This window comes from Pseudophryne corroboree, chromosome 1 (assembly GCF_028390025.1).
Source record: "Pseudophryne corroboree isolate aPseCor3 chromosome 1, aPseCor3.hap2, whole genome shotgun sequence".
Taxonomy (NCBI): domain Eukaryota; kingdom Metazoa; phylum Chordata; class Amphibia; order Anura; family Myobatrachidae; genus Pseudophryne; species Pseudophryne corroboree.
The window spans coordinates 300,791,943-300,819,608 of NC_086444.1; the positions used below are offsets into that span (position 1 = coordinate 300,791,943).

At 44.7% G+C, this 27,666-nt stretch overlaps 1 protein-coding gene across 2 annotated transcripts in view; it reads right to left on the reverse strand.

Moving 5' to 3' along the window:
* TCTN1 (tectonic family member 1) overlaps nucleotides 1-27,666 on the reverse strand; it is a 225,807-nt gene that overhangs the window by 186,550 nt on the left and 11,591 nt on the right. Inside the window, exons 1-2 of one of the 2 annotated variants that reach the window (XM_063964398.1) lie at nucleotides 18,452-18,911; nucleotides 10,168-10,288 (exon numbers count right to left, since the gene is read on the reverse strand). In XM_063964398.1, coding sequence (XP_063820468.1) covers nucleotides 10,168-10,288; nucleotides 18,452-18,824 — 494 coding nt within the window. In that variant the 5' untranslated portion in view covers nucleotides 18,825-18,911. Of the gene's footprint in view, nucleotides 1-10,167; nucleotides 10,289-18,451; nucleotides 18,912-27,666 lie in introns of those variants that run through there. The other variant, XM_063964399.1, reaches the window with a different exon arrangement.

The window sequence follows — 27,666 nt, forward strand, 5'->3', positions numbered from 1 at the left end:
AAATGCAGGAATCGACCCAGTTGAAATTCCTCTGTAGGGGCCTTCCTGGCCTCGCACCACGCAACATATTTACGCCAAATACGGTGATAATGTTGTACGGTTACATCCTTCCTGGCTTTGATCAGGGTAGGGATGACTTCATCCGGAATGCCTTTTTCCTTCAGGATCCGGCGTTCAACCGCCATGCCGTCAAACGCAGCCGCGGTAAGTCTTGGAACAGACATGGTCCCTGCTGGAGCAGGTCCTGTCTTAGAGGTAGAGGCCACGGGTCTTCCGTGAGCATCTCTTGAATTTCCGGGTACCAAGTCCTTCTTGGCTAATCCGGAGCCACGAGTATAGTCTTTACTCCTCTCCTTCTTATGATTCTCAGTACTTTTGGTATGAGAGGAAGAGGAGGGAACACATACACTGACCGGTACACCCACGGTGTTACCAGAGCGTCCACAGCTATTGCCTGAGGGTCCCTTGACCTGGAGCAATATCTGTCCAGTTTTTTGTTGAGGCGAGACGCCATCATGTCCACCTTTGGTTTTTCCCAACGGTTTACAATCATGTGGAAGACTTCTGGGTGAAGTCCCCACTCCCCCGGGTGAAGATCGTGTCTGCTGAGGAAGTCTGCTTCCCAGTTGTCCACTCCCGGAATGAACACTGCTGACAGTGCTATCACATGATTTTCCGCCCAGCGAAGAATCCTTGCCACTTCCGTCATTGCCCTCCTGCTTCTTGTGCCGCCCTGTCTGTTTACGTGGGCGACTGCCGTGATGTTGTCCGACTGGATCAATACTGGCTGACCCTGAAGCAGAGGCCTTGCCTGACTTAGGGCATTGTAAATGGCCCTTAGTTCCAGGATATTTATGTGAAGTGACGTTTCCATGCTTGACCACAAGCCCTGGAAATTTTTTCCCTGTGTGACTGCTCCCCAGCCTCTCAGGCTGGCATCCGTGGTCACCAGGACCCAATCCTGAATGCCGAATCTGCGGCCCTCTAGGAGATGAGCACTCTGTAACCACCACAGGAGAGACACCCTTGTCCTTGGAGACAGGGTTATCCGCTGATGCATTTGAAGATGCGATCCGGACCATTTGTCTAGCAGATCCAACTGAAAAGTTCTTGCGTGGAATCTGCCGAATGGAATCGCTTCGTAAGAAGCCACTGTCACAACTGAGGGCCTGAGCTGACGGGAGGCAGCCTCAGTTGTAGGGGCTGAGATGTACCGGAACCTGGGAGGTTGTATCAGACCCCTGGACATGTAAGTAACATGAATAATAACTGCCCGAAGGCGTGACCACGACAACTTGGATAAAAGTCAATGATGTTTATTATGACAACTCCGCAACACAGCAGCAGTAAAAGAAAACGTAAAAGTCAGCAAAGAATAAATACAGTTCCTGGGTACTACAGGATGGCAGGAGCCACAGGGCACTGGTAGTGTGAGATAGTTCTTATGATCTTCTAGATGGAAAGTCCTTACCAGGCCCGACTGTAGCAATGGAGATAACCCAGGATTGTGCCAGCTGGTGTTCCAGGAAAAGCTGGGTTGCTGAAGATAAAACAGCTGCTGTGGATACTGGCTGGAACCAGACTGTTGTTAGCACGGAGTGGATACTGGCTGGAACCAGTCAAATAATAAATGAACTTGGGAGCGATGAAATATGAACTGAAATGTAGAACTTGAGAGCGGAGAAATAATAATACCGGTGGAGAGTGGTAAAGTGTAGAAAGGACACCGGCCCTTTAAGGGAAGCTGTACTCTGCTGGAAGCAGGTAATGTTGTAGCTGGAAACAGATGAATCCACAATGGATTGGAGAGTCAGGCTACACCGCAGGTGGAATGCTGGTGCGGGTCTCTATGGTGGAAGTCTTGAGACAGGAGCTGGAACCTGGAAGACAATCACAGGAGAGAGACAAACAGGAACTAGGTTTGACAACCAAAGCACTGACGCCTTCCTTGCTCAGGCACAGTGTATTTATACCTGCAGCAAGGAAGGGATTGGCTAGGCAATTATGCAGATTATCAATACTGAGAACAGATTGGTGGAAATGATCAGCTGACAGAATCCAAGATGGCTGCGCCCATGCAGACACTTGGAGGGAAGTTTGGTTTGTAATCCATGTGGTAATGAAAACAGTAATGGCGGCGCCGGCCACCGGAGACAGGAGGCGCCAGGCTGACAGATGCACATCCAACCACGCGGACACAGCGGAGGCCGCGGCTGACGTAATCGCCACTCAGACACTCTGCATGCAGAAGTTCAGGGACGGCGGCGGAGGCCGCGGGAGACGCCATGCCAGGTGTAATATGGCGTTTACTGTGACAGTGTCCCAGAGTGACAGGAGAGGATACAGGAATGTACACATCAGGATAACAGATGGGATCCGGTCCTGGAGCGCTGAGCCAGCCTTAGGAGGCATCTGATGGGTAAGAAATGGCGTCCAGATACCCGGATCGTGACAGCCACCATCTTTCCCAGGACCCTTGTGCACTGATGCACTGACACCTGGCCTGGTCTTAGGAGTTTCCTGACTAGGTCGGATAACTCCCTGGCTTTCTCTTCCGGGAGAAACACCTTTTTCTGTACTGTGTCCAGAATCATCCCTAGGAACAGCAGACGTGTCGTCGGAATCAGCTGCGATTTTGGAATATTTAGAATCCATCCGTGCTGTCGTAGTACTATTTGAGATAGTGCTACTCCGACCTCTAACTGTTCTCTGGACCGTGCCCTTATCAGGAGATCGTCCAAGTAAGGGATAATTAAGACGCCTTTTCTTCGAAGAAGAATCATCATTTCGGCCATTACCTTGGTAAAGACCCGGGGTGCCGTGGACAATCCAAACGGCAGCGTCTGAAACTGATAGTGACAGTTCTGTACCACAAACCTGCGGTACCCTTGGTGAGAAGGGCAAATTGGGACATGGAGGTAAGCATCCTTGATGTCCAGAGACACCATGTAGTCCCCTTCTTCCAGGTTCGCTATCACTGCTCTGAGTGACTCCATCTTGAACTTGAACCTTTTTATGTAAGTGTTCAAGGCTTTCAGATTTAAAATGGGTCTCACCGAGCCGTCCGGCTTCGGTACCACAAACAGCGTGGAGTAATACCCCTTTCCCTGTTGTAGGAGGGGTACCTTGATTATCACTTGCTGGGAATACAGCTTGTGAATGGCTTCCAATACCGCCTCCCTGTCAGGGGTAGACGTTGGTAAAGCAGACTTCAGGAACCGGCGAGGGGGAGACGTCTCGAATTCCAATTTGTACCCCTGAGATACTACCTGCAGGATCCAGGGGTCCACTTGCGAGTGAGCCCACTGCGCGCTGAAATTCTTGAGACGGGCCCCCACCGTGCCTGAGTCCGCTTGTAAGGCCCCAGCGTCATGCTGAGGACTTGGCAGAAGCGGGGGAGGGCTTCTGTTCGTGGGAAGAAGCTGTCTGTTGCAGTCTTTTTCCCCTTCCTCTGCCCCGGGGCAGATATGAGTGGCCTTTTGCCCGCTTGCCCTTATGGGGACGAAAGGACTGAGCCTGAAAAGACGGTATCTTTTTCTGCTGCGAGGTGACTTGGGGTAGAAAGGTGGATTTCCCAGCCGTTGCCATGGCCACCAGGTCCGATAGACCGCCCCCAAATAACTCCTCCCCTATATACGGCAATACTTCCATATGCCGTTTGGAATCCGCATCCCCTGACCACTGTCGCGTCCATAATCCTCTTCTGGCAGAAATGGACATCGCACTTACTCTTGATGCCAGAGTGCAAATGTCTCTCTGTGCATCTCGCATATATAGGAATGCATCCTTTAAATGCTCTATTCAATATTTTCAGTCAGGGAATCCGACCAAGCCACCCCAGCACTGCACATCCAGGCTGAGGCGATTGCTGGTCGCAGTATAACACCAGTATGAGTGTATATACTTTTAAGGATATTTTCCAGCCTCCTATCTGCTGGCTCCTTAAGGGCGGCCGTTTCTGGAGACGGTAACGCCACTTGTTTTGATAAGCGTGTGAGCGCCTTATCCACCCTAGGGGGTGTTTCCCAACGAGCCCTAACCTCTGGTGGGAAGGGATATAGTGCCAATAATTTTTTAGAAATTAGCAGTTTTTTGTCGGGGGTAACCCACGCTTCATCACACACTTCATTCAATTCATCTGATTCAGGAAAAACTACGGGTAGTTTTTTCACACCCCACATAATACCCCTTTTTGTGGTACTTGCAGTATCAGAGATGTGCAAAACCTCCTTCATTGCCGTGATCATGTAACGTGTGGCCCTACTGGAAAATACGTTTGTTTCTTCACCGTCGACACTGGAGTCAGTGTCTGTGTCTGGGTCCGTGTCGACCCACTGAGGTAACGGGCGTTTAATAGCCCCTGACGGTGTTTGAGACGCCTGGACAGGCACTAACTGAGCTGCCGGCTGTCTCATGTCGTCAACAGTTTTCTGTAACGTGCCGACACTGTCCCGTAATTCCTTAATTACGGCCATCCATTCAGGTGTCGACTCCCTAGGGGGTGACATCACCATTATAGGCAATTGCTCCGCCTCCACATCATTTTCCTCCTCATACATGTCGACACACACGTACCGACACCCAGCACACACACAGGGAATGCTCTGATAGAGGACAGGACCCACTTAGCCCCTTGGGGAGACAGAGGGAGAGTTTGCCAGCACACACCAGAGCGCTATATATGTATAGGGACAACCTTACAATAAGTGTCTATCCCTTATAGCTGCTTATATCTGTTATTTTGCCAAATAAGTGCCCCCCTCTCTTTTTTACCCTGTTTCTGTAGTTGCAGGATGCAGGGGAGATTCTGGGAGCCTTCCTACCAGCGCAGCTGTGTGGGAAAAATGGCGCTGTGGAGATAGGCCCCGCCCCCCTTCACGGCGGGCTCTTATCCCGCTTTTTTCTGGAAAACTGGCAGGGGTTAAATACATCCATATAGCCCAGGAGCTATATGTGATGTATTTTTTGCCAAATAAGGTAAATTCATTGCTTCCCAGGGCGCCCCCCCCAGCGCCCTGCACCCTCAGTGACCGAAGTGTGAAGTGTGCTGAGAGCAATGGCGCACAGCTGCAGTGCTGTGCGCTACCTTATGAAGACAGGAAAGTCTTCTGCCGCCGATTTATGGACCTCTTCTTGCTTCAGCATCTGTAAGGGGGCCGGCGGCGCGGCTCCGGGACCCATCCATGGCTGGGCCTGTGATCGTCCCTCTGGAGCTAATGTCCAGTAGCCTAAGAAGCCCAATCCACTCTGCACGCAGGTGAGTTCGCTTCTTCTCCCCTTAGTCCCTCGATGCAGTGAGCCTGTTGCCAGCAGGTCTCACTGAAAATAAAAAACCTATTTAAACTTTTACTCTAAGCAGCTCAGGAGAGCCACCTAGATTGCACCCTTCTCGTTCGGGCACAAAATCTTAACTGAGGCTTGGAGGAGGGTCATAGGGGGAGGAGCCAGTGCACACCAGCTAGTCCTAAAGCTTTTACTTTGTGCCCAGTCTCCTGCGGAGCCGCTATTCCCCATGGTCCTTTCGGAGTCCCCAGCATCCACTAGGACGTTAGAGAAAACAAAGATTTAAAAAGAAATTGAAGAAAACTCTCCGGAGCTGCAGAGATGTGCATCTTTTCCTGAGGACACTTTTTTTCTAAACTGCCTGTGGGAGGAGGCATAGAGGGGAGGAGCCAGCACACCCAGTTGAAGAAATTTAAAGTGCACCGGCTCCTTTGGACCCTGTCTATACCCCATCGTACTAGATTGCAATATTATATGATATGTTTTTTAAGGATATGTATTTTTATGCAGTGATGTGATATTATATTGATCAATATTAAATGTTTTTGTTAGTACCGACAGACCATAGTATATTATAATTCTAAATAATTCTAATTTGGCATAAGCAAAAAGTTGGTATATTATATCTTTTCTTATAAAAAGTTGTTTTTTACATATGCATTTTAAGTATGGTGTTCAGCTGAATCACTCTAAAAAGAAGTACATACATAGAATGATCTCCAGTATGGACTGTAGAGCTAATGACATAATATTGACATGGAGTGGAGAGCTCGTGCGCAAGAGAATTGACTGGAACGCACACAATATGCGATTTGTGAGAAACGAGTAACCGGAAGCAGAAATGCTCCTAATCGGTGATCCGCATATTGGAACACACAAAGTGCGCATGAGCAACTAGACGCGCTACCGGAAGCTGAGACGCGATGCCAGCTTTAAAATGTGAGTGATTGTCAGATGCTAACATCTCCCTGATGAAGCCGCTGAGCTTATAAAGGCAGAGAAATGCATTGATGACGTGGAGAGTCACCCGTGGTTGGCAGCAACTATATACTAATTCTAACACTGGCGGCGTGAGTACCGAAGGCTTATAAAGAGGATGAGACGTCACCTGGCCAAATAGCTGTATACCAGTCCATTCATTGCTGAGCTGTGCTAACAAATTATAATGTGGCCATGCAAGTATACCTAATTCATGGACTAATTAATAACAGACTGTGGTTGTGAGCTTGCAAGCATTAACAAATACGGAATATGCTGGATTCACATTGCATTCTAACAGCATGCTTTATAAACTGGATTCTGTTTGACTAACGGACTGTCTAAAGATCACCATTACTAACACATAGCTACTACTTTTAACCCTTATGCTATTAATTAATATATGTGATATGAATAGTTGAATCACCGGCCGTGTGGTATAAATATTGGATTGTATGTGTATTAAAACTTTTTACATTTATATTGAATCAGGCAGCGCATCATTTTTCTCAATATTTCTTTATGGCTTGGAACATGGTCATTGTCCAGACATACAATAAGACAGTTTGGAAAGGTAGGATTGCGCACTCCACTAAGTAGATCCTGTTATCACATCTTTCCTACCTCCATGGTGTAACCCAGTGGTTCCCATAATCAATGCTCAAGGCACTGTAACGGTCCAGGCTTTAAGGCTATACATGCTTCAGGCCATACAGCGGATTCATTAAAATTAAATTACTAAGTAAACAACCTGTGTTCAAGCATGGACATCCTGAAAATGTGGACTGTTAGGGTGCCTTGAAGACTTAAGGTGGGTACACACTAGGTAATGTGCTCCGTGAGCGGCACTGCCTAGTGTGAACCCTCCTGCGCCGCTCCGCCCGACGTGGGTATACACACTGTGCAATATCGCACAATTACGTCATGCCATGGCCGGACTGTACATGTGGCTTTGGACGAGGAGTCCAAATTGAGCTGCACGTAGCGCCGACACTGAGGGTCATTAATGACCCGCACATCGGCCGTCGTAAGCTGCATACACACTGGGTGATATAGTAAATGATATCGCTCAGGAGGGGGAAAATAAGCGATATCGGTTACTATATCTCTAAGTGTGTATGTTCCTTTAGTTTGGGAACTAGTTGTGTAGCGGTTAACATTACTGCCTCTAGGTACCGCGGTTGCCTTCAACAATCCAAAAAATATACAGGTAGTTTAATTGTCCCACAACAAAACAAGTTAACCCTAGTGCGTAGGGAATTTAGATTGTAAGCTCCACTTGGGACTGATGTGAATTGCCCAATATTCTCTGCAAGCACTGCAGAATATTTGTGCGCTACATAAATAACTGGTAATAAATAAATAATAAATAACTTGGTGGTTTCTGACCCTCATGACCAGACTAATTAATTTGCTGGATACGTGGGGAACAACCATTTTATTGGGAAAAAAGAAGAAACAATACTTCCCTGCGCTGGAAGTGTAGAGGCTGCAAATATGTATATATTCTGGAGTTATCAACTGGAAGACAAACAATACCACAATACAAGAATTATATACAAAATGCGCTTCAACACTGGATAAATGGAATACTTAAGACCGGTTTGTTTCCCAAAAATCTTAAAGTCTCTAATCGATGTCTCCAGGAATTTTCTCCAACCAGATAGTACATAGAGGAAGAAAAACAAAAGAAAATTTTCAATGTGTGGTAATTTCTTAAGATGTAACAGGAATCATACAGATAGAGTCTCCCCTCCTTAGTGTCTTTGTAAGATGTTCTGGGACCACCCGGAAAGTGTGTCAGTCATAAACACAGAATGCTCACTTTCTTGCTTACTTCAACATACGTATGTGGACTCCTATAAAGGTATCTTTTGGATTTTCGAGAAAAACTTCACTCCAGAGGGTTCCCAATTTACCAGGTTATGCTCCAACATATGGGACATAGGAGGAAAAGCAAAGAGAGAAAATCCAATGTGTAGTGGTTCTCTATACAGTTCTCTATATAGTGGTTCCACATACGTATGTTGAAGTAAGCAAGAAAGTGAGCATTCTGTGTTTATGACTGACACACTTTCCGGGTGGTCCCAGAACATCTTACAAAGACCCTAAGGAGGGGAGACTCTATATCCCATAGTCCCTCTGTATGATTCCTGTTACATCTTAAGAAATTACCACAGATTGGAAATTTTCTGTTGTTTTTCTTCCTCTATGTACTATCTTGTTGGAGAAAATTCCTGGAGACATCGATTAGAGACTAAGATTTTTGGGAAACAAACCGGTCTTAAGCATTCCATTTATCCAGTGTTGAAGCGCATTTTGTATATAATTCTTGTATTGTGGAACCATTTTATTGGTTAGTAAACATGAGCACATATTAAAATGTTGTTTTGGAATTTTTTGCAAGACTACTAGGGCTTACTTTCGATAACATATAGTGTTAAGGGTTTTTTTTACATGAATATTACAGAGAAAAATGGCCAAAATGAGGAACAGAATTCTGGGGTTTTTTTTTGTCAAACTGATTTTACAGAATAAAGAAGTCATACAAACTTGAAAACATACAGATAAAGAAAGTGTGGGATTCCATGACATGTAACATCACAATACATGAAAACATTCAAAATGCAGAAATGGTGAAGAATGCATCACGTTACAAAATGTACATTGCGCCCAGTAATAGTAGGTATGACACAAGCTGCCTAACATTAATAAAATAGGAAACAGAAAAAGAAAACAATTCTGTTTTTTTGGATTCTTTCTCACAGAAACATAGAATTTGAGGGCAGATAAGAACCACTTGGTCCATCTAGTCTGCCCCTTTTTGTATCCTTTAGGTAATTTCAACCCTTTTTTAAACTTAATTCTTTGTAAGGATATTCATACGCCTATCCCAAGCATGTTTAAATTGCTCTACCGTCAAAGTTGTTGCAAAATCAATTAAGCGGATTCTTATGGAATACAGAGATACAAGGACACAATATACTGTGGCTATGACATTTGTCATAATGTCCAGGGTCAAAGCAATTTTTAGACTGGGGGAGGGGGGGGGAGAGAGATATTGTCAAAGCTTGGAGAGAGATAAAGTGCCAACCAATCAGCCATTAACTCTCATTTTTCAAACACAGACTGTAAAATGACAGAACCTGATTGTTTGGTACTTTATCTCTCCAAGCTTTGATAAATAAACCCTTTGCTTTATAGCCATAATGTTATGCTGTTTCTGTACATGTACACAGGTGCACAAATACTTTATCAACTAGTTTCACCAGGCATACAAGAGTGCTGGACAAATAAGAAAAGCAGGAAAGAGGAACTGCACGTGTTTTAAAAGGTGCAGGTCGCTAGAATGAACACTAAATTCTATTAAGCTTTGGTGCATTATTCTTTTTATGGAGCTGTGGTCTCAAATTCCATAAAAAGTGCACTCTTAAATTATACAAGTGAAAAATGCCAACATAATCCCATTATTATTTTTTTTCAAATATAAAGTTCCGAGTGTGACATTTGCTTTAGATCCTGCATCAGGATCACAGTATTTGCATGCTTTACAAGGAAAAATGATAACAGTGCCACCTAGTGGATTGGAGCTGTAACCATCTTCTTTTTCTAAACTACAGTCCTAATGCAGGTATTATATGTGAATGAGTTGATAAATAGCTCTAAAGAGTGCTTTTACTGGGGCAATGCCATTCTGTAAGAGGGTGAATGTAAGCCAGCAGGAATCCATATATAGAGAGTCAGATAGAGGAAAGAGAAGGTTTCTCAATAGCACAGATGTGATGTAAAAGTGGTGCAGTAAAACTGTGGCGTCAAACTTCCCTCCATATAGAAGACAAAACAAAACAAGAAATTAAATCAATCACTTAACTTTTTATGAGTTCATTACAGAAACGGATAACTTACATTACAACAGGAATGGAACATCCAGAGAATACGCTGAAATCAGAAGCACTGCAGTCAGGATCACAACAGCAGTTAACATCGCACTGGGCCACCAGCAAGTCGCAAACACACAGGCTGGTAACTAAGGGCAACAAAGCACAATAACATTTAGACACAATCACTACAAAAACATTTCTATCAAAAGGAGTATTTTTATATTATGGGTTCCTGTGACTCAAGTGTCAGATAATACAGTACAGTATATTGACATTTTGATTTAACTACAAAATCTTGTGTGTCTGACATTTTCAGTGTTAAACTAATAATAAATCTGACCATACACCTAAAGATTTATCTGTCCAATCTGGCCGGTTGGAATGAAAATCTGGTAATGGATGAGAGCAAATGGACAATTACCATTTGCTCTCAAACACTGGAAAACAGACAAAAATGGTCAGACAAATTGGTTAAATCCATTTGATTTAACCAATTTGTCTGAACAACCTTTTTGTCAGTTTTACGGCATTTAGAAGCAAATGGTCAATTGTCATTTGCTCCCATACATTACCAGATTTTCATTCCAACCAGCCAGATTGGACAGATAAATCTTTAGGTGCATTAGGAAATCAGCGATGCTTGCATTTTTAAGGCTTATTGTAAGAGAAAAAAGCATGGAAGAGGAGATAGAGGAGGGTAATGAGGAAGAAGAGGTTGAGGAAGGCGACTATAAAGTAACAAGGAAGGGAAGGAGTAGGGAGTTCCCACTCGTGTGAAATCTAAAGCGGGTAACAAAGGTAACAAAATAATAAGAATAAGAATAAAGGCCTATGCAAGGTGTATAAGAGAGAGGGACCGGTTGTGATGAATGGACCAGGCTACTCCAGATTTATGGAACAAGACAAAAGAATCTCTCGGGATCTTGGCCATGAATACCATTTGGTATGTTAGCCATGTACATTTATTGACCATTGATAAATGGTGGCAGTGCGCTGCACTCAGCATGTGTTTAAGAAGCTTAATTTCATGCTTGAGCATAACTAAAATAAAGAGTAAGTTACATTTTGGGTTAAATGGGATGGGTGCAGATTATTAGATCTACACTAAAAACGTCTACAGTTAATAGGTCTACCACTAATGGTAGACATGCGTTAGGTCAACAGGGTCAAAAGATCGACATAGCATCGGTAAACATTAGAAAAGGTTGACAGGGCAAAATGTCGATACAAAAAAGGTAGACACAATTTTCTTTAGCTTTTTGGGGGGACTTTGTCACTTTTCTGTCACAAACAAAGCTCCATAAGTGTACCCCGTCCCCTCGCATGGCGAGCGAAGGCAAGGTGTCTTTCTGAGCCTGGCACAGGTTACTACTCCCAATAGTAGTCTACGTGGATGATAAAGTATGAAAAAGTTGAAAAATACATTGAAAAAAGTGTGTCGACCATTGTCATGTTGACCTTTGGACCCTGTCAACCTTTTACATGTTAACCTTTTGACCCTGTCGACCATTAGGGATTGGGGTTATTGCTAAATATTATGTTTCTGAATTCCATTAAAAAAAAGGTTGAATATGCAAAAAGGCCCACCACCTAGCTGGAACCGCTCTAACACAAATCAGACATTGGGGAACAATGAATTGTCTCCCTGTCATTCTAGATTAAAATTGCACCAGACAGGGATGCCCACTCTGATCCTTATTGATCAAACCACTGGATGCCTGGATCCATCTAAATCCCGGGTATTGCTGTAGCACAAACATAAACATAGGCTCTCACAAATATAAAACTGCTCAGTATGTAGACGATATCCTTCTTTCTATTTCCAACCCACTAGTCACTCGCCATAATGTACTTACATAATGCAGAGGTTTGCATACATTTTGAATTTTAAGAATAATGCAACCAAGACAAAGATTCCCCCATGCCCACCACTCCAAAATCACCTCCGGAAGCGCAACTTTCAATTCAACCAATCTAGTAAGATTAAGTATTGGGAGTTTATATTACTGATTACTGTTGGGCCTGTTTAGCAGATCTCCCAAGTTAGTGATGTGGTAACAGCAGTTCCACGGACAACAAAATCCCCTTTTTACAGTGATAATTTTATTCATTATACAACTGCCACCACTAATGTAAACAAATCATCATCTATAGATTGTAAGCTTGCGAGCTGTGCCTTCCTACCTCTATGTCTGTCTGTTATTCCCCCGGTTTGTTTTATCACTGTTGTTTCCAATTGTAAAGCGCAACAGAATATGCTGCGCTATATAAGAACTATAAATAAATTAATTAATAACCCAAAAGCCCACAATAAACCGCTTATAAAATACTATCAAAATAGCTTAAGTGCTATGTTGTGTAAGGTATCCTTGATAAATCAGCCTACTTTCACTGTCAGCAACGGAATCACCCATCATGAGACATGTTACTATGTGTATACACAAAACTGATAAATTTAGCTTCTAGAATTTACTCTAGATTTTCACAATTTTATTGCAAGATTTGGACATCCTGGGGCTACATCTGCATAAAATTGGTAAAAGTATAACAATTTGTGTAACCTGGGCACAAAGCAACAGAATCACCATGCTGTGGTAATGGAATTACCAGTCGTAATGAGCACAAAATTTAATATAAAAACTGTGGGGCTGATTGATCAATAAGTTTTATCATATGCAACTCGTTTTAACTACTTGCCTGGCATGGCCGCATCAGATGCAACCACACCAGACTGGGCCTTCCCTAACACACCAGACTGGGCCTTCCCTGACATAGTAGCATCAGATGCAACCACACCAGACTGGGCCTTCCCCGACATAGTCGCACGGATGTAACCACACCGGACTAGGCCTTCCCTGACATAGTTGCATCAGATGCAACCACACCGGACTGGGCCTTCCCCGACATAGTCGCACAGATGTAACCACACCGGACTGGGCCTTCCCTGACATAGTCGCATCTGATGTGCAACCACACCAGACTGGGCCTTCCCTAACACACCAGACTGGGCCTTCCCTGACATAGTCACATCAGATGCAACCACACCAGACTGGGCCTTCCCTGACATAGTCGCATCAGATGCAACCACACCAGACTGGGCCTTCCCTGACATAGTCACATCAGATGCAACCACACCAGACTGGGCCTTCCCTGACATAGTCGCACAGATGTAACCACACCGGACTGGGCCTTCCCTGACATAGTCGCATCAGATGCAACCACATCAGACTGGGCCTTCCTTGACATAGTCACATCAGATGCAACCACACCAGACTGGGCCTTCCCTGACATAGTCGCATCAGATGTAACCACACTGGACTGGGCCTTCCCTGACATAGTCGCACAGATGCGACCACACCAGACTGGGCCTTCCCTGACATAGTCGCATCTGATGCGATAAGTCAGAAAGCTTGCTGCTGCTGTCAGAGGGACTCTGCTTCCTAGTTCCCTTCCCCCCAGGGCCTGCCGTGCTGCCGATCTGTCAGCCAGGTAGCACCCCCCCCACCCAGCGGCTGCAGACATTAGCAGCGCCTGGGGAAATTTTAAAGCAAAACAGCCTCTCACCTTCTCAAGGCGCTCCGGGGGGCTGCTAAGAGGATCTGATGCCAGGAAACAGAGGTCACGATGTTCCAACCATCAACGTTTGCACTGATGTTTTAAAAATATTTTTTTTTTGTTGAATGTTAGTTTGTTTTTCATAGAAAATTAATTTTGGACAATCTTTATTTAAATATTTAAAACCAAATTCAATAATTTAACAAAAATTTAATTTCTGAGCAGGTTTTGGAAAAAATATTCGTCAGCTAAGTGGCTAAATCAGCTCCCAGCTATCATTTTTCAAACACGAGAGTTAGGAGCTGATTGGCTAGAGCACCATTTATCATAGCCAACAAGTTTTAAAACTTGCTGCGTATGATAAAACTCGTTGGTCAATCAGCCCCTGAATTTTAAGGCAATATCTGAAAATTTGAATAAATAATCAAAATTGTTAATCTTTTCCCGGTTATGGATTTAAATTTACTGTTAAAAGTTTTAATGTAACCATATCATGGAGAGAGAATTATTTATGGCTGTTAAATTGCCTTATTTCCATTATATTAACCCTTATATTGAAATATTACATGATCACTTAAACAAGCACATATTTTCTTTGCATTTTACGCAAATGAATGAAAGGGTGTAGTATGGCTGACCGGCGGTCTCCTGACCAAGAACGTGGCCTCAACGAGGGCCAGAATAGATACAAAGTCTCTGCATGGATTGCCCTCAAGGGCAGGGCTACCATAAGGGAGAAGGGGACTGCTGGGACTCCAGTCCTGGGCCCTGATAACGAGGGGAATCACATGGCAGTGGTGTGGATTGGAGCCCACCGCAGGTTGCCTTTAGATTGGCTACGCTGGCAGCATTTTGAATTTACAGCGGCAGCTTCTGATTGGCTGCTGATCCATGAGCTCTACTAGGTTCGTGGCATGCTCCAAATTTGAAATACTACCAGCGCTGTCCTTCTATGGCTGCCTGCTCCTGACTCCTTCCCTATGCTGCTGCTGTGATCCTAGCCTGCCACAGTTATGCCTAGGGGCACCACCTGGTGTTCTGCGGCTTTGCCCTTGGAGCAGCAACTGGCGCCCAGCACGGGAAGTTGTGGGGGCTGCAGGGGAAGTGGAAGGTGAGGAGAGAGTGGTGGTCCTGGCTATTCTGGCAGTGCTGACCTCACAATTTCTGATGGCAGCCCTGCTCACAGGAGTGAGTCTACCCTCAGGACCTTGGTGCATTACCTATGAGGAAACATCTATGCACCTCTTTTTTGGACATGAATTTAGAGACCGTGTGCAGTATTCAAATGATTATCACGCCCAATCTCCCATTTAAAGTGACGGGAGATCGCATACAATATGCGGCTAAACCTGTCCAAAGTGCTGGGTGCGAATGCAAAAAAGTGCCATTTGGGCAACTAAATGGGTCACTTTTCGAGCATTTCAGCTCACCACCCCCGTAGGATGCAAGCTGAAACGCAGATGCCGGCAGTAATTTGCACCCCAACAGAGCTACAATTGAATAGCTCCATTTGGACGCCATCTAGTGGCTGCTGGCAACATTTGAACAGCCTTCTGTACCACTCAATATTTTGTGGACCAATAATTGTAGAAAAAAGAGAGAGAAGAGAGAAAGATCTGTTTCCGGTGCACATGAGTTTTTTGTAAAAATTAACTTTTATTATCTCCTTAAAATAATTGGAAAGAATCTACTATTGCATCCAGAGTTTCCTGGATGCACTAATGCGAAATATGAAAACAAAACAAAGTATAAAGTGATATGAGAATAGACAAGACTGTGTGTGATAGAAAAAAAAAAAACACAGAAATAAATTGGTTAAAAACTCTCAGCTGGGCGTCTTTTTTTGTGTCTATTAGCTGATATGTATTGTCTTATCTGACTAATAACAGTATATTCTGATATAATAGTGCTGCAGTAATATTTATATAAAGGAACAAATATTTACTTCTGGGTTTCTCTAAAATGTTACACAAATGTTACTCTTTAATTCTCCCAGACTGATAAATGTAACAATGTTGTTATATTGGCTCATCTAAAGGATTCTGGCTCACTGCCCAGATTATTGTAATAGATGTTTGCAAGTGACTGCTGGTTTACCTCCAGAGGGTTACAGGAAAATATTGTTAAATCATACAATATATTCCTATATTGCCAGCGATGTTATAATTATAAGAGTGAATCAGCCTTCCAAAATATTTCTTTGATATAATCTCAATATTCACGGCAAATCAGGTTATTCCTAGATGGATGATTTGTATGTCGATATACAGTAGTTAATTAGTAAAATAATATTTCCATTTGTTGGTTGGTATTTAATCCTCTGGGTTTAGCCAGTATATAATTTTATATCTATAGCAATATAGAGAGGGAAACAGCAAACACCTGTGATCTATATTAGATGTTCTATTGCTTAATCAATTATATAGACATATATATATATATATATATATATATATATATATATATATATATATATATATATATATATTATTGATCTTACAGGTGGCTAAATAGAGAAAATGGTCAGAGTATATGTATTAAGTAGCCCTTAAGTGCATATAGTATATGAAGGCTTAGCCTATGTCAGCATAGATAAATGATAGTAAGACCCTGACGAAGCTTTTTGCGAAACGTACGTAGGACGGTACCGGCTGGGCGTCCTACATGTCTATCCTAATGTCTAACTGAAAAGTTAATTCTAATATCTATGCTCATCGGTGTACGTTAGTTAATCACATACGGGACGGCACACACGCTGTAATCATTAGCGCTCTGTGCTGTACTACACAGTGTGTATGTGTGACTACTAATTTAATCACTGTACACAGAATATATCTATTTTATATATAAGAGTGTTAATTAATGTGGTATTTCCTTACTAAATCCGGCGGCACCTATATATTAGATACTAAAGGCATCCATATATACAAGCGAGTGATAAATTCAACAAAATAACTATGGCTATGGAGATTCTTCAATAACCACACGTGCATATAATTTATCTATGCAAAGATATGATAAAATCTGATGTGTATATGTGCCTGCTAGCCACCAGTATTAATTAATGTGCAAATGAATATTCATTTGTGATTATAGCACACATACACTTGAGAGTGACTTGCGGCATTATACTAATCAAGTAAGCCCACGGCATCAATATACATGTAATTCTTACTATCATTTATCTATGCTGACATATGCTAAGCCTTCATATACTATATGCACTTAAGGGCTACTTAATACATATACTCTGACCATTTTTCTCTATTTAGCCACCTGTAAGATCAATAATATATATATATGTCTATATAATTGATTAAGCAATAGAACATCTAATATAGATCACAGGTGTTTGCTGTTTCCCTCTCTATATTGCTATAGATATAAAATTATATACTGGCTAAACCCAGAGGATTAAATACCAACCAACAAATGGAAATATTATTTTACTAATTAACTACTGTATATCGACATACAAATCATCTATCTAGGAATAACCTGATTTGCCGTGAATATTGAGATTATATCAAAGAAATATTTTGGGAGGCTGATTCACTCTTATAATTATAACATCACTGGCAATATAGGAATATATTGTATGATTTAACAATATTTTCCTGTAACACTCTGGAGGTAAACCAGCAGTCACTTGCAAACATCTATTACAATAATCTGGGCAGTGAGCCAGAATCCTTTAGATGAGCCAATATAACAACATTGTTACATTTATCAGTCTGGGAGAATTAAAGAGTAACATTTGTGTAACATTTTAGAGAAACCCAGAAGTAAATATTTGTTCCTTTATATAAATATTACTGCAGCACTATTATATCAGAATATACTGTTATTAGTCAGATAAGACAATACATATCAGCTAATAGACACAAAAAAGACGCCCAGCTGAGAGTTTTTAACCAATTTATTTCTGTTTTTTTTTCTCACACACAAGTCTTGTCTATTCTCATATCACTTTATACTTTGTTTTGTTTTAATATTTCGCATTAGTGCATCCAGGAAACTCTGGATGCAATAGTAGATTCTTTCCAATTATTTTAAAGGAGATAATAAAAGTTAATTTTTACAAAAAACTCATGTGCACCGGAAACAGATCTCTTTCTCTCTTCTCTCTCTTTTTTCTACAATAATGATATGATCTGTGGTAGCACCCCCTATCTATATATTCATATAATAGTAAAATTAATAACAGGGGTTCTTTTCAATTATATATTTTGTAACTCTAAATAAAATTAAGTTCATCTGAGTCTCCTGTGCAACAAATTCCCCTTTTCCCTTTAATGCGGTGGACCAATAATTGGACAGTGTATGCCCAATATTAGAGCCTATTTATCAATAATTATTTGTGGGATATCCCCCAATTTTCTTGGATACCTGTAAATAGTAAGTATCCTCCGGAGGTATGATGGCCTGCAGCAGACATCTAAGATATCTACAGCAGTCTCCCGTTTCCATGTTGTTCCTTTTCTATAAAATTTGCCACGCTTGAGTTTACCCCAGTAGCTAACGCCATCATGGTGAGAGCCATTGTATCCATTTTATTAATAATAAGTATGCCCCTAACTGTAAAACCGGTGCAAACGGGCGTAAAACATCAGAAAGGAGCATTTATTTGCGCTTCAGATTTACACTTCGGTAAAAGAATCTTCAGTGTCAAAGAGGAGAGCTCCGCAATTACTCCCTGCTGACATTACACACATAAGTGCCCCCTTCACATGTGCCCCAGAGACCAGGCTTACCACTGGCTACATAGGCAGCGACAGACCGGGACTGTGGGAGCTCAGATGAGCCGGGGTCTCCCAGGAGAACTGGAGGCTGGGTGACAGCAGCCTCTCCCGGTGCCTCTGAATGAAGGTCCGTAGTGTCCGGCCCTGGGGTGGCTGCCAGGGTAACGGTATGGGGGGGCCGGCCTGTATCTTGCTCAGGGTAACTTGCTGTACCCCCGCCGGTCTCGTTCCCCAGTAGCTCCAAGAGATCGGTCACGTTATCGGGCGATAAGGTGCCGTGCTCGGTGTCGGGTCGGTCAGTCCCCGGGGGATCTGCGGTGGTTGCTCCGCCTGTCTCACTCCCGCAGAGGCTCACCAACAGCAGGCAGCACTGTAACCGGGACATGGCGGCCGCCTGCTGCTGCGTTGCTATAAACAATAAGGCTCCTACTGCCCGGGCTCCAGGAACTACGCCACCTCGCTCATGACGACATTACGGGAAGGCTAGGACAGGGAATATAGCAGCTGAGCTAAGAAATATGTCTGCAGTTGTGCAGAGAGACTGAGACGTCCTCCATTTTGCTGTAGTTTAATACTAAACGCTTATATTACTGCACCTATTACTGCACCTTGTATGAAAGTGGCTTTATCTTCTGTTTTGTGGCTGTTCTTAGGTTTAGTTTTTAATTAGTTTAAATAGCTGTCAACTGTGGGAGGTAATAAATAGTAATGGCAGCTCCAGTAAGGATGGAGAGGCAGACTTACCTGCACCCCTACATGTTGGCCAACCAATAACTGAGATGAGACTACGTAACTTTGGGCTAATGAAATCGGTCACAGCTTTATTTATGAATCACTTAAACGGGTGTGGTATGGAGGATCGACAGTGTCTAGGTCGACAATAACTAGGTTGACTTGGATGCTAGGTCGACATGAGTTTTTAATTTGTTTTGGTGTCGTTTTCTCCGTACAGTGACCGGGAACACCAATTAGTGCACTGTGTCCCCTCGCTTTGCTCGCCATGCTTTGGGCACGGTTGCTATTCCCAATCGTAGTTCGCATGGATCATTAAGTATGAAAAAGTTCAAAAAAAGAAAAAAAAATGTGAAAAACATGTCGGCCTTTTGACCTGTCGCCCTAGAACATGTCGACCTAGAGACCCTGTCGACCTAGTTACTGTCAACCAATAGTGGTCGACCTAAACACTGTAGTTACTGTCGACCTAGAGACCGGATACCCACTTAAACACAACAAACCAAATCGCAGGAAAAGGGAAGCGGTGCGTAAAGGCTCTCTCAATGGTGTACCACCTGGGGCGTGCCTATCCCAACCTTGTAGGTACACAACCACGCCCCCTCCCATTTTGGGACCACCTACCATCCACACAGCACCCTAACCTGGTGCGCAACCCGTATGTCCAATGCCGCATTATTGCTGGAACCAGGGGTGCGGCCACCTATTGGTGAATATGCAAGGCATTCTGACAATTCCCCACTTTCATGCCTTGTGCACTGCTCCCTCCCCGCACACATACTGTGACAGAATTACAGCTTCACATCAAACTATATCAGGAACCAATGTACCTAAACTTGAAAGCAAAAGGGGTTTTTCATCATTTGTTTTTATAACTTCATTTTCGTATTTGTTTATTTGTGTGTGTGTGTGTGTGTGTGTGTGTGTGTGTGTGTGTGTATGTATATATATATACACTGCTCAAAAAAATAAAGGGAACACTAAAATAACACATCCTAGATCTGAATGAATGAAATATTCTTATTAAATACTTTGTTCTTTACATACTTGAATGTGCTGACAACAAAATCACACAAAAATTATCAATGAAAATCAAATTTATTAACCCATGGAGGTCTGGATTTGGAGTCACCCTCAAAATTAAAGTGGAAAAACACACTACAGGCTGATCCAACTTTGATGTAATGTCCTTAAAACAAGTCAAAATGAGGCTCAGTAGTGTGTGTGGCCTCCACGTGCCTGTATGACCTCCCTACAACCCACACAAGTGGCTCAGGTAGTGCAGCTCATCCAGGATGGCACATCAATGCGAGCTGTGGCAAGAAGGTTTGTTGTGTCTGTCAGCGTAGTGTCCAGAGCATGGAGGCGCTACCAGGAGACAGGCCAGTACATCAGGAGACGTGGAGGAGGCCAACAACCCAGCAGCAGGACCGCTACCTCCGCCTTTGTGCAAGGAGTAACAGGAGTAGCACTGCCATAGCCCTGCAAAATGACCTCCAGCAAGCCACAAATGTGCATGTGTCTACTCAAACGATCAGAAACAGACTCCATGAGGGTGGTATGAGGGCCCGACATCCACAGGTGGGGGTTGTGCTTACAGCCCAACACCGTGCAGGACGTTTGGCATTTGCCAGAGAACACCAAGATTGGCACATTCGCCACTGGCGCCCTGTGCTCTTCACAGATGAAACAGGTTCTCACTGAGCACATGTGACAGACGTGACAGAGTCTGGAGACGCCAAGGAGAACGTTCTGCTGCCTGCAACATCCTCCAGCATGACCGGTTTGGCAGTGGGTCAGTAATGGTGTGGGGTGGCATTTCTTTGGGGGCCGCACAGCCCTCCATGTGCTCGCCAGAGGTAGCCTGACTGCCATTAGGTACCGAGATGAGTTCCTCAGACCCCTTGTGAGACCATATGCTGGTGCGGTTGGCCCTGGGTTCCTCCTAATGCAAGACAATGCTAGACCTCATGTGGCTGGAGTGTATCAGCAGTTCCTGCAAGACGAAGGCATTGATGCTATGGACTGGCCCGCCTGTTCCCCAGACCTGAATCCAATTGAGCACATCTGGGACATCATGTCTCGCTCCATCCACCAACGCTACGTTGCATCACAGACTGTCCAGGAGTTGGCGGATGCTTTAGTCCAGGTCTGTGAGGAGATCCCTCAGTAGACCATCCGCCACCTCATCAGGAGCATGCCCAGACGTTGTAGGGAGGTCATACAGGCATGTGGAGGCCACACACACTACTGAGCCTCATTTTGACTTGTTTTAAGGACATTACATCAAAGTTGGATCAGCCCGTAGTGTGTTTTTCCACTTTAATTTTGAGGGTGACTCCAAATCCAGACCTCCATGGGTTAATAAATTTGATTTCCATTGATAATTTTTGTGTGATTTTGTTGCCAGCACATTCAACTATGTAAAGAACAAAGTATTTAATAAGAATATTTCATTCATTCTGATCTAGGATGTGTTATTTTAGTGTTCCCTTTATTTTTTTGAGCAGTGTATATTTCTCCTACGTCCTAGAGGATGCTGGGGACTCCAAAAGGACCATGGGGTATAGACGGATCCGCAGGAGCCTGGGCACACTATAAAGACTTAAACTGGGTGTGAACTGGCTCCTCCCTCTATGCCCCTCCCCCAGACCTCAGTTAGACTTTGTGCCCGGGAGTGAATGGACACACACTAGGGGAGCTCTACTGAGTTTCTCTGAAAGACTTATGTTAGGTTTGTTATTTTCAGGCAGACCTGCTGGCTACAGGCTCCCTGCATCGTGGGAGTGAGGGGAGAGGAGCAGACCTACTTCTTCTTAGTTTAAGGGCTCTGCTTCTCGGCTACTGGACACCATTAGCTCCAGAGGGTTCGATCACTTGGTGCGCCTAGCTGCTTGTTCCCGGAGCCACGCCGTCACCCCCTCACAGAAGCCAGAAGAAAGAAGCCGGGTGAGTATTAGAAGATCAGAAGACTTCAGTGACGGCAGAAGACTTCAGTAACGGAGGTACAGCGGTCGCGCTGCGCTCCTGCTCCCACTCAACAGCACTCACTGGGTGCAGGGCGCTGGGGGGGAGCGCCCTGGGCGGCAGGTTACTGAGGTTTGAATTAGTCTGGCTTTAAAACGTGTTAGGTGCTGGGAGCACCGTGTCTAATTCCCCCCGCCAGCATTGTAAAGCGCGCTACGCGCCATTAACCCCCCGCCGATGACATAGAAGGGGGGGGGGGAAAGCGCCCTGTGTAACATTTTACTATTGTGCTCGTGCAGGACGTTATTTTGACGCTGCCGGGGGATCCCTGTCCCGGACCCCCGCCACCACGTGTTTGCGCACTGCGCGCCTCTCTCCCCCGCCGCTGCCTCCCTCGGGTGCAGGGCGCTGGGGAGGGAGCGCCCTGAGCAACTTTTTACTGTTTTATGGCGGGGCCGGGGGCTCCGTGTCCCGGACCTCCGCCAGCGTGTGTTTGCGCACTGCGTGCCTTTCTCCCCCGCCGCTGCCTCCCACGGGTGCAGAGCGCTGGGGGGGGAGCGCCCTGAGCAACTTATTACAGTAATGCCGCGGCCGGGAGCTTCGTGTCCCGGACCCCTGCCAGCGCGTGTTGGTGTGCGACGCGCTTTCTCCTCCCCGCCGCTGCTTCCCACGGGTGCAGCGCGCGGAGGGGGGAGCGCCCTGAACAAGCGATTGGCGCAGCCGGGGGTTCCGTGTCCCGGACACCCGATAGCGCGGGTTAGGCCACTGTGCGCCTTTTTTCTCCCCCACCGCCGTTTCCGACATAGCGGCGTTCCCGCCCCGGTGCTCCCACACGCCAACGATTTTCTTGCTTGCAGGGTGCAAGGGGGGGGGGGGGTGCCCTGAGGGACATTTTTAGAAGATATATCGTGTTTTACACGATATATGGGGCCAGCCAGTATACTGATAAGGGGCGGTAAGGCACCGGAAAGGGGCGGAGTTTAGCTTTCTCTGAGGAGTCAGCACCATTTTCTTCAAGATCCCCGCCAGGACTTGCTGTAAAGGAAGATGGAGGGGGTGCACAGTGTTTTAATACTATAGGGGTGGCATATAGCATTAAGTTTGAAATTGGATACATATTCCTCGTAGTAAGGCATAATCTCACTGTTTCCCTGTTTGGTTACCCACTATCGGTTGGTCGACATAAGTCGGCAGATGTGAGGGCTTGATCATGAGCTGCTGTGGGGTTAACTGTCGGTTTCGCAGGACATGGCGAAGCTTTATTCGGGAAATGAAGTATTAGCAGATTGGTGTTCGTATGCCTAGAACATAAAACACGATAGCGAAGATACAGTCGTTGGTGGATGCCCTGTCGGAATCAACGGTATTTCCCGTGTAAAAAAATTATCAGGCTGTTATTGCCCTATACCTGTATATGTATATATGTATATTTATAGGGATATGTAGGGGGAGTTTTATCAAATTATTTGGTATGTTTCCCTCAGACCCCTCGGGGTCCCAAGGTTATTATTTTTATTAATTTTGTCGCTTAATATTCCTGCCGGTCGATGTTTACTATGTTTTATGTCGACCTTAACCTTCCTGGTAGATATCGGTACATGTTCATACACGTTTACAACACATTACTGTCACTATCGACCTGACAGGTCTGGACAATCCACTTGCGTATAGGTTATATCTATATGGGTGTATATGTAGATATATGTTTATATATGCATGCTTAGGATGTATGTGTTTTTGGGGTGTATTACATGATGTTTATCCATGAATGCTGAAATAATGGTATTCTTATCATGTGCTGATCGCTCTGTTGATTAAGCTCTAGATTGGTCGGGACGAGTTGGGTTCAATCCTCTCAAGGAGTCCGAATGTTATTCTCTTCGCAACGCAGAGAGAAAATTATGACAGTCAACTCCTGGTCGACGCAGAGCCCGGTCGCAGTAGAGCATGCACAGGCAGCTAAGTGAAATTTTATTTCTATAATTTTACAGTATTTGCACTGGTTGTACTTGAGAAAGTGTTGTATTCGGGTAAGCATCCGACAGTATTACCCTACCCAGAGTTGGTAGCCATGCCTATGCTTGTCTACCTTCTAATGTTATAGCAGGCCGCCTCGTGACAGCGGGAGGTGTGACCGGAAAAATGCGGAGGAGGTACCAGGGAAAAGCTGGAGGGAGGTGTACAACTGAGAGTGTGGCCTCTATTCAGTCACTCTAGGCGGTTTCCTCTGGTAAGTCTAATTTCGTGAGTTACCCTCCTTCACAACGTTTGGTGATGCATTCTTTTGTGGGATGCAGTCATTTTTAACCGGTTCGATACCGGTCTTGTTTTTTACTTTCTGTGCAGACAAGGAAAAGTGAGAAGGTAAGGGTACTGCAGCCTTGTAGGTTCGCAGAAGCGGATGTCGTTTCTGTTCCACTACATCCACCAATGGTCGCTGAGTCTATCTGGCGGGTTTCCACTCCGGTGACCCCTTGTCTGATAAGTTTCAGTCAGTCCAGGTATAGACTAGGACCGGTGAGTTATTCATAGAATCTAAAGGGGGACATTCTGAGTTCCGGTTGTTTCCCTTTGCTGGTTTTTCTAATAGTTCTGCCGTTCCCTTCTGGAAAGGGAGGTAGTACGCGATGCCATACAGAGGTGCGTCAGGTTCAAGACAGTCTCTGGCTGTCCCTGTATTAAGGTGCAAATCGTTGTTTCCCTCTAACGCTTTTAAACTCAGGAATTGGCTGTTGTTCCCAACGACGCGGATGTTGGAAATGGGGTTTTCGGACTAGATGCTGACCGGTTTTGGTTAGATGTTTTTTCCTGTGGAAAGAGGTCTGAGGATCCAGAGTTGGTTTGAGGTGACACCTCTTCAATATCTTCCGCTTACAAAACAGATGGCTGCGGCCTAAGAGGCCTGTTCGGTGTGCAGGTGTATTACCAGAGTGGTTTTTTTTACGGGACCAGTAGGGAAGTTGGTCTGGGTCTCACCGGAGCAGGCACCGGAACATAATACAAACGGCCAGAATATCGCTCAGGTGGTGTCTACTCGGTTCTCTCCTTCTAGAGGAAGGAAGGTTCGGGATCCAGGTTTAGAGCCCGGTGTCCGTACATACTGATCTCAGATGCTGGCTTTCTGGATTTAAGAGCTATTTTCGTCGAACGTAGCCGTCGGGTTCTGCCGTCTTGGCTCTGCTGGACGACTTGTTACCAGTGGCGTCCGTAGGCCGCTATGGCGGAAAATGGAGCAAGTGGCATTGGCAGAAGTTGCACAGTTTGCAGTTGAAGGGGAGGTCTGGAAAACGTTATTTTAGCAGTCTTCGGTTTCGGAGGTAAATGACGGGAAATTAGTTTTCCTTTGCTGACGCGATATCCAGCCGGAGAAATTTCGGTCATCTTTAAGAAGCTTTCCCAGACGCGGCAAATCTTTGAGGAGTGTCACAATTGGACGTGTTGGCATCTCGCCTCAAAGAGAGGCCTCAAGGAGATTAGTCCAGGTCAAGGGACACTCAAGATATAGTAGTGGACATCCTCGGGACACTAGGGGTGTCTTTAGTTTGGTCTATGTGGCCTCTCCGTTTTCACTGTTTTCGCGGTGGTCAGCGGAAGATGTTAGAAGATTCCGGTGGCCCTCTTAAATCCGGGCTAGCCGGTGAGGGTTCCCTATCCAATTTTTTCATGATTTACTCATAGAAGGTTACGGCCCTCCTCCTCTTCGGGGGGTAATGTTACAACAAGATCAGGGCGGGTAGCATGATCTTACCGCGGCTTCGTCTGACGGTGGGGCTGTTGAATGCCATATCCTAAGCCGGACGGATGTTCCCGCCGTGGTCGTTCCCTCAATTCTTCAGGATAGGAAGGACCTAACGACAAAGGGTTACCACCGTAGTTGGAGTACTTCTATGTCTTGGTGTGTATCCACGAAGACTTCTGTGGAACTCTTTCGGCTAGATCGGTTTTATCCATACTTTGCAGGCCGGGGTGGACGCAAGCTTAATAATATTTCTTTACAAGATTTCTCTCTCGGAAGGTGGTCTTGCTATTAGCTTTAACATCCGCAAGGCGGGTGTCGGAAGTGGTTTTTTTGTTTCACAAGACCTTTGCTTGTGGACACAGAAGAATTGGGTACTAGGTTGGTAGTCCTACCTAGAATGGTTTCTGGATTTAACAGATATCGGACCATTTTGTTGCTGGTAATTAATTACGCATTAGCTGTGTCAAAATTCACCGATCTAGCCGGGGATTCTGAGTGTGCTGGTCGCCAATTTGGCTCAGTGTCAAGTAACAGAAGCTCTGTTTGTCTGGCAGGGGCCCAGGGTAGTTTGGGAAATTCCGTTATGCAGTCTGTTATATCCTGACTCTGTGATGCGGTTAGGCTTGTTCATTTTACGGCTGGATTGCCGTCACAGTTCTAACTGGAGGCCCATTCTTCTGGGTAGATGGGCTTATCTTGGGCGGATGCCCGGGGATTCTCGGCGTGTCAACTTTGCAGAGAAGTGTTTTGGTCGGTATCAAACGGTTTTGCTGTAGACAAGTTTGATATCCTTTTTGTTGGGGAATTTTTTTTTGTTGCTCTTTAGGTGCTGCAGAGTTGTCCGCACTCTCCCACCCGTTTTGGAGTTTTGGTATAATCCCCATGGTCCTTTTGGAGTCCCCAGCATCCTCTAGGACGTAGGAGAAAATAGGATTTTGGTACTTACCGGTAAATCCTTTTCTCTTAGTCCGTAGAGGATGCTGGGCGCCCGTCCCAGTGCGTACTATGTCTGCAGTGATTGGTTTTATTTACACCCTGGTGGTGTGGTTTCTCTGTCAGGCGATTGGTACTGTCGTTCATGCCATGGCATGCGGGATCTTATGGTTGCTTATGTGAACACACGGTTTGTGTTATATATTCTCGCAGCATGTGGCTGTGGGTTGTGCATGCCGTGGGCCGGTATTCTACTGGATGCCACGGCCTACGGTGTGTTTGAGGTGTGAGCTGGTATGACACTTACTGTGTTATAATAACAACTTCTTTCCTCGAAATGTCCATCTCTCCTGGGCACAGTTTTCTAACTGAGGTCTGGGGGAGGGGCATAGAGGGAGGAGCCAGTTCACACAGAGTTTAAGTCTTTATAGTGTGCCCAGGCTCCTGCGGATCCGTCTATACCCCATGGTCCTTTTGGAGTCCCCAGCAGTAAAAGGATTTACCGGTAAGTACCAAAATCCTATTATATATATATATATATATATATATATATATATATATATACACACTGCTCAAAAAAATAAAGGGAACACTTAAACAACACAATGTAACTCCAAGTCAATCACACTTCTGTGAAATCAAACTGTCCACTTAGGAAGCAACACTAATTGACAATCAATTTCACATGCTGTTGAGCAAATGGAATAGACAACAGGTGGGAATTATAGGCAATTAGCAAGACACCCCCAATAAAGGAGTTGTTCTGCAGGTGGTGACCACAGACCACTTCTCAGCTCCTATGCTTTCTGGCTCATGTTTTGGTCACTTTTGAAAGCTGGCGGTGCTTTCTCTTTAG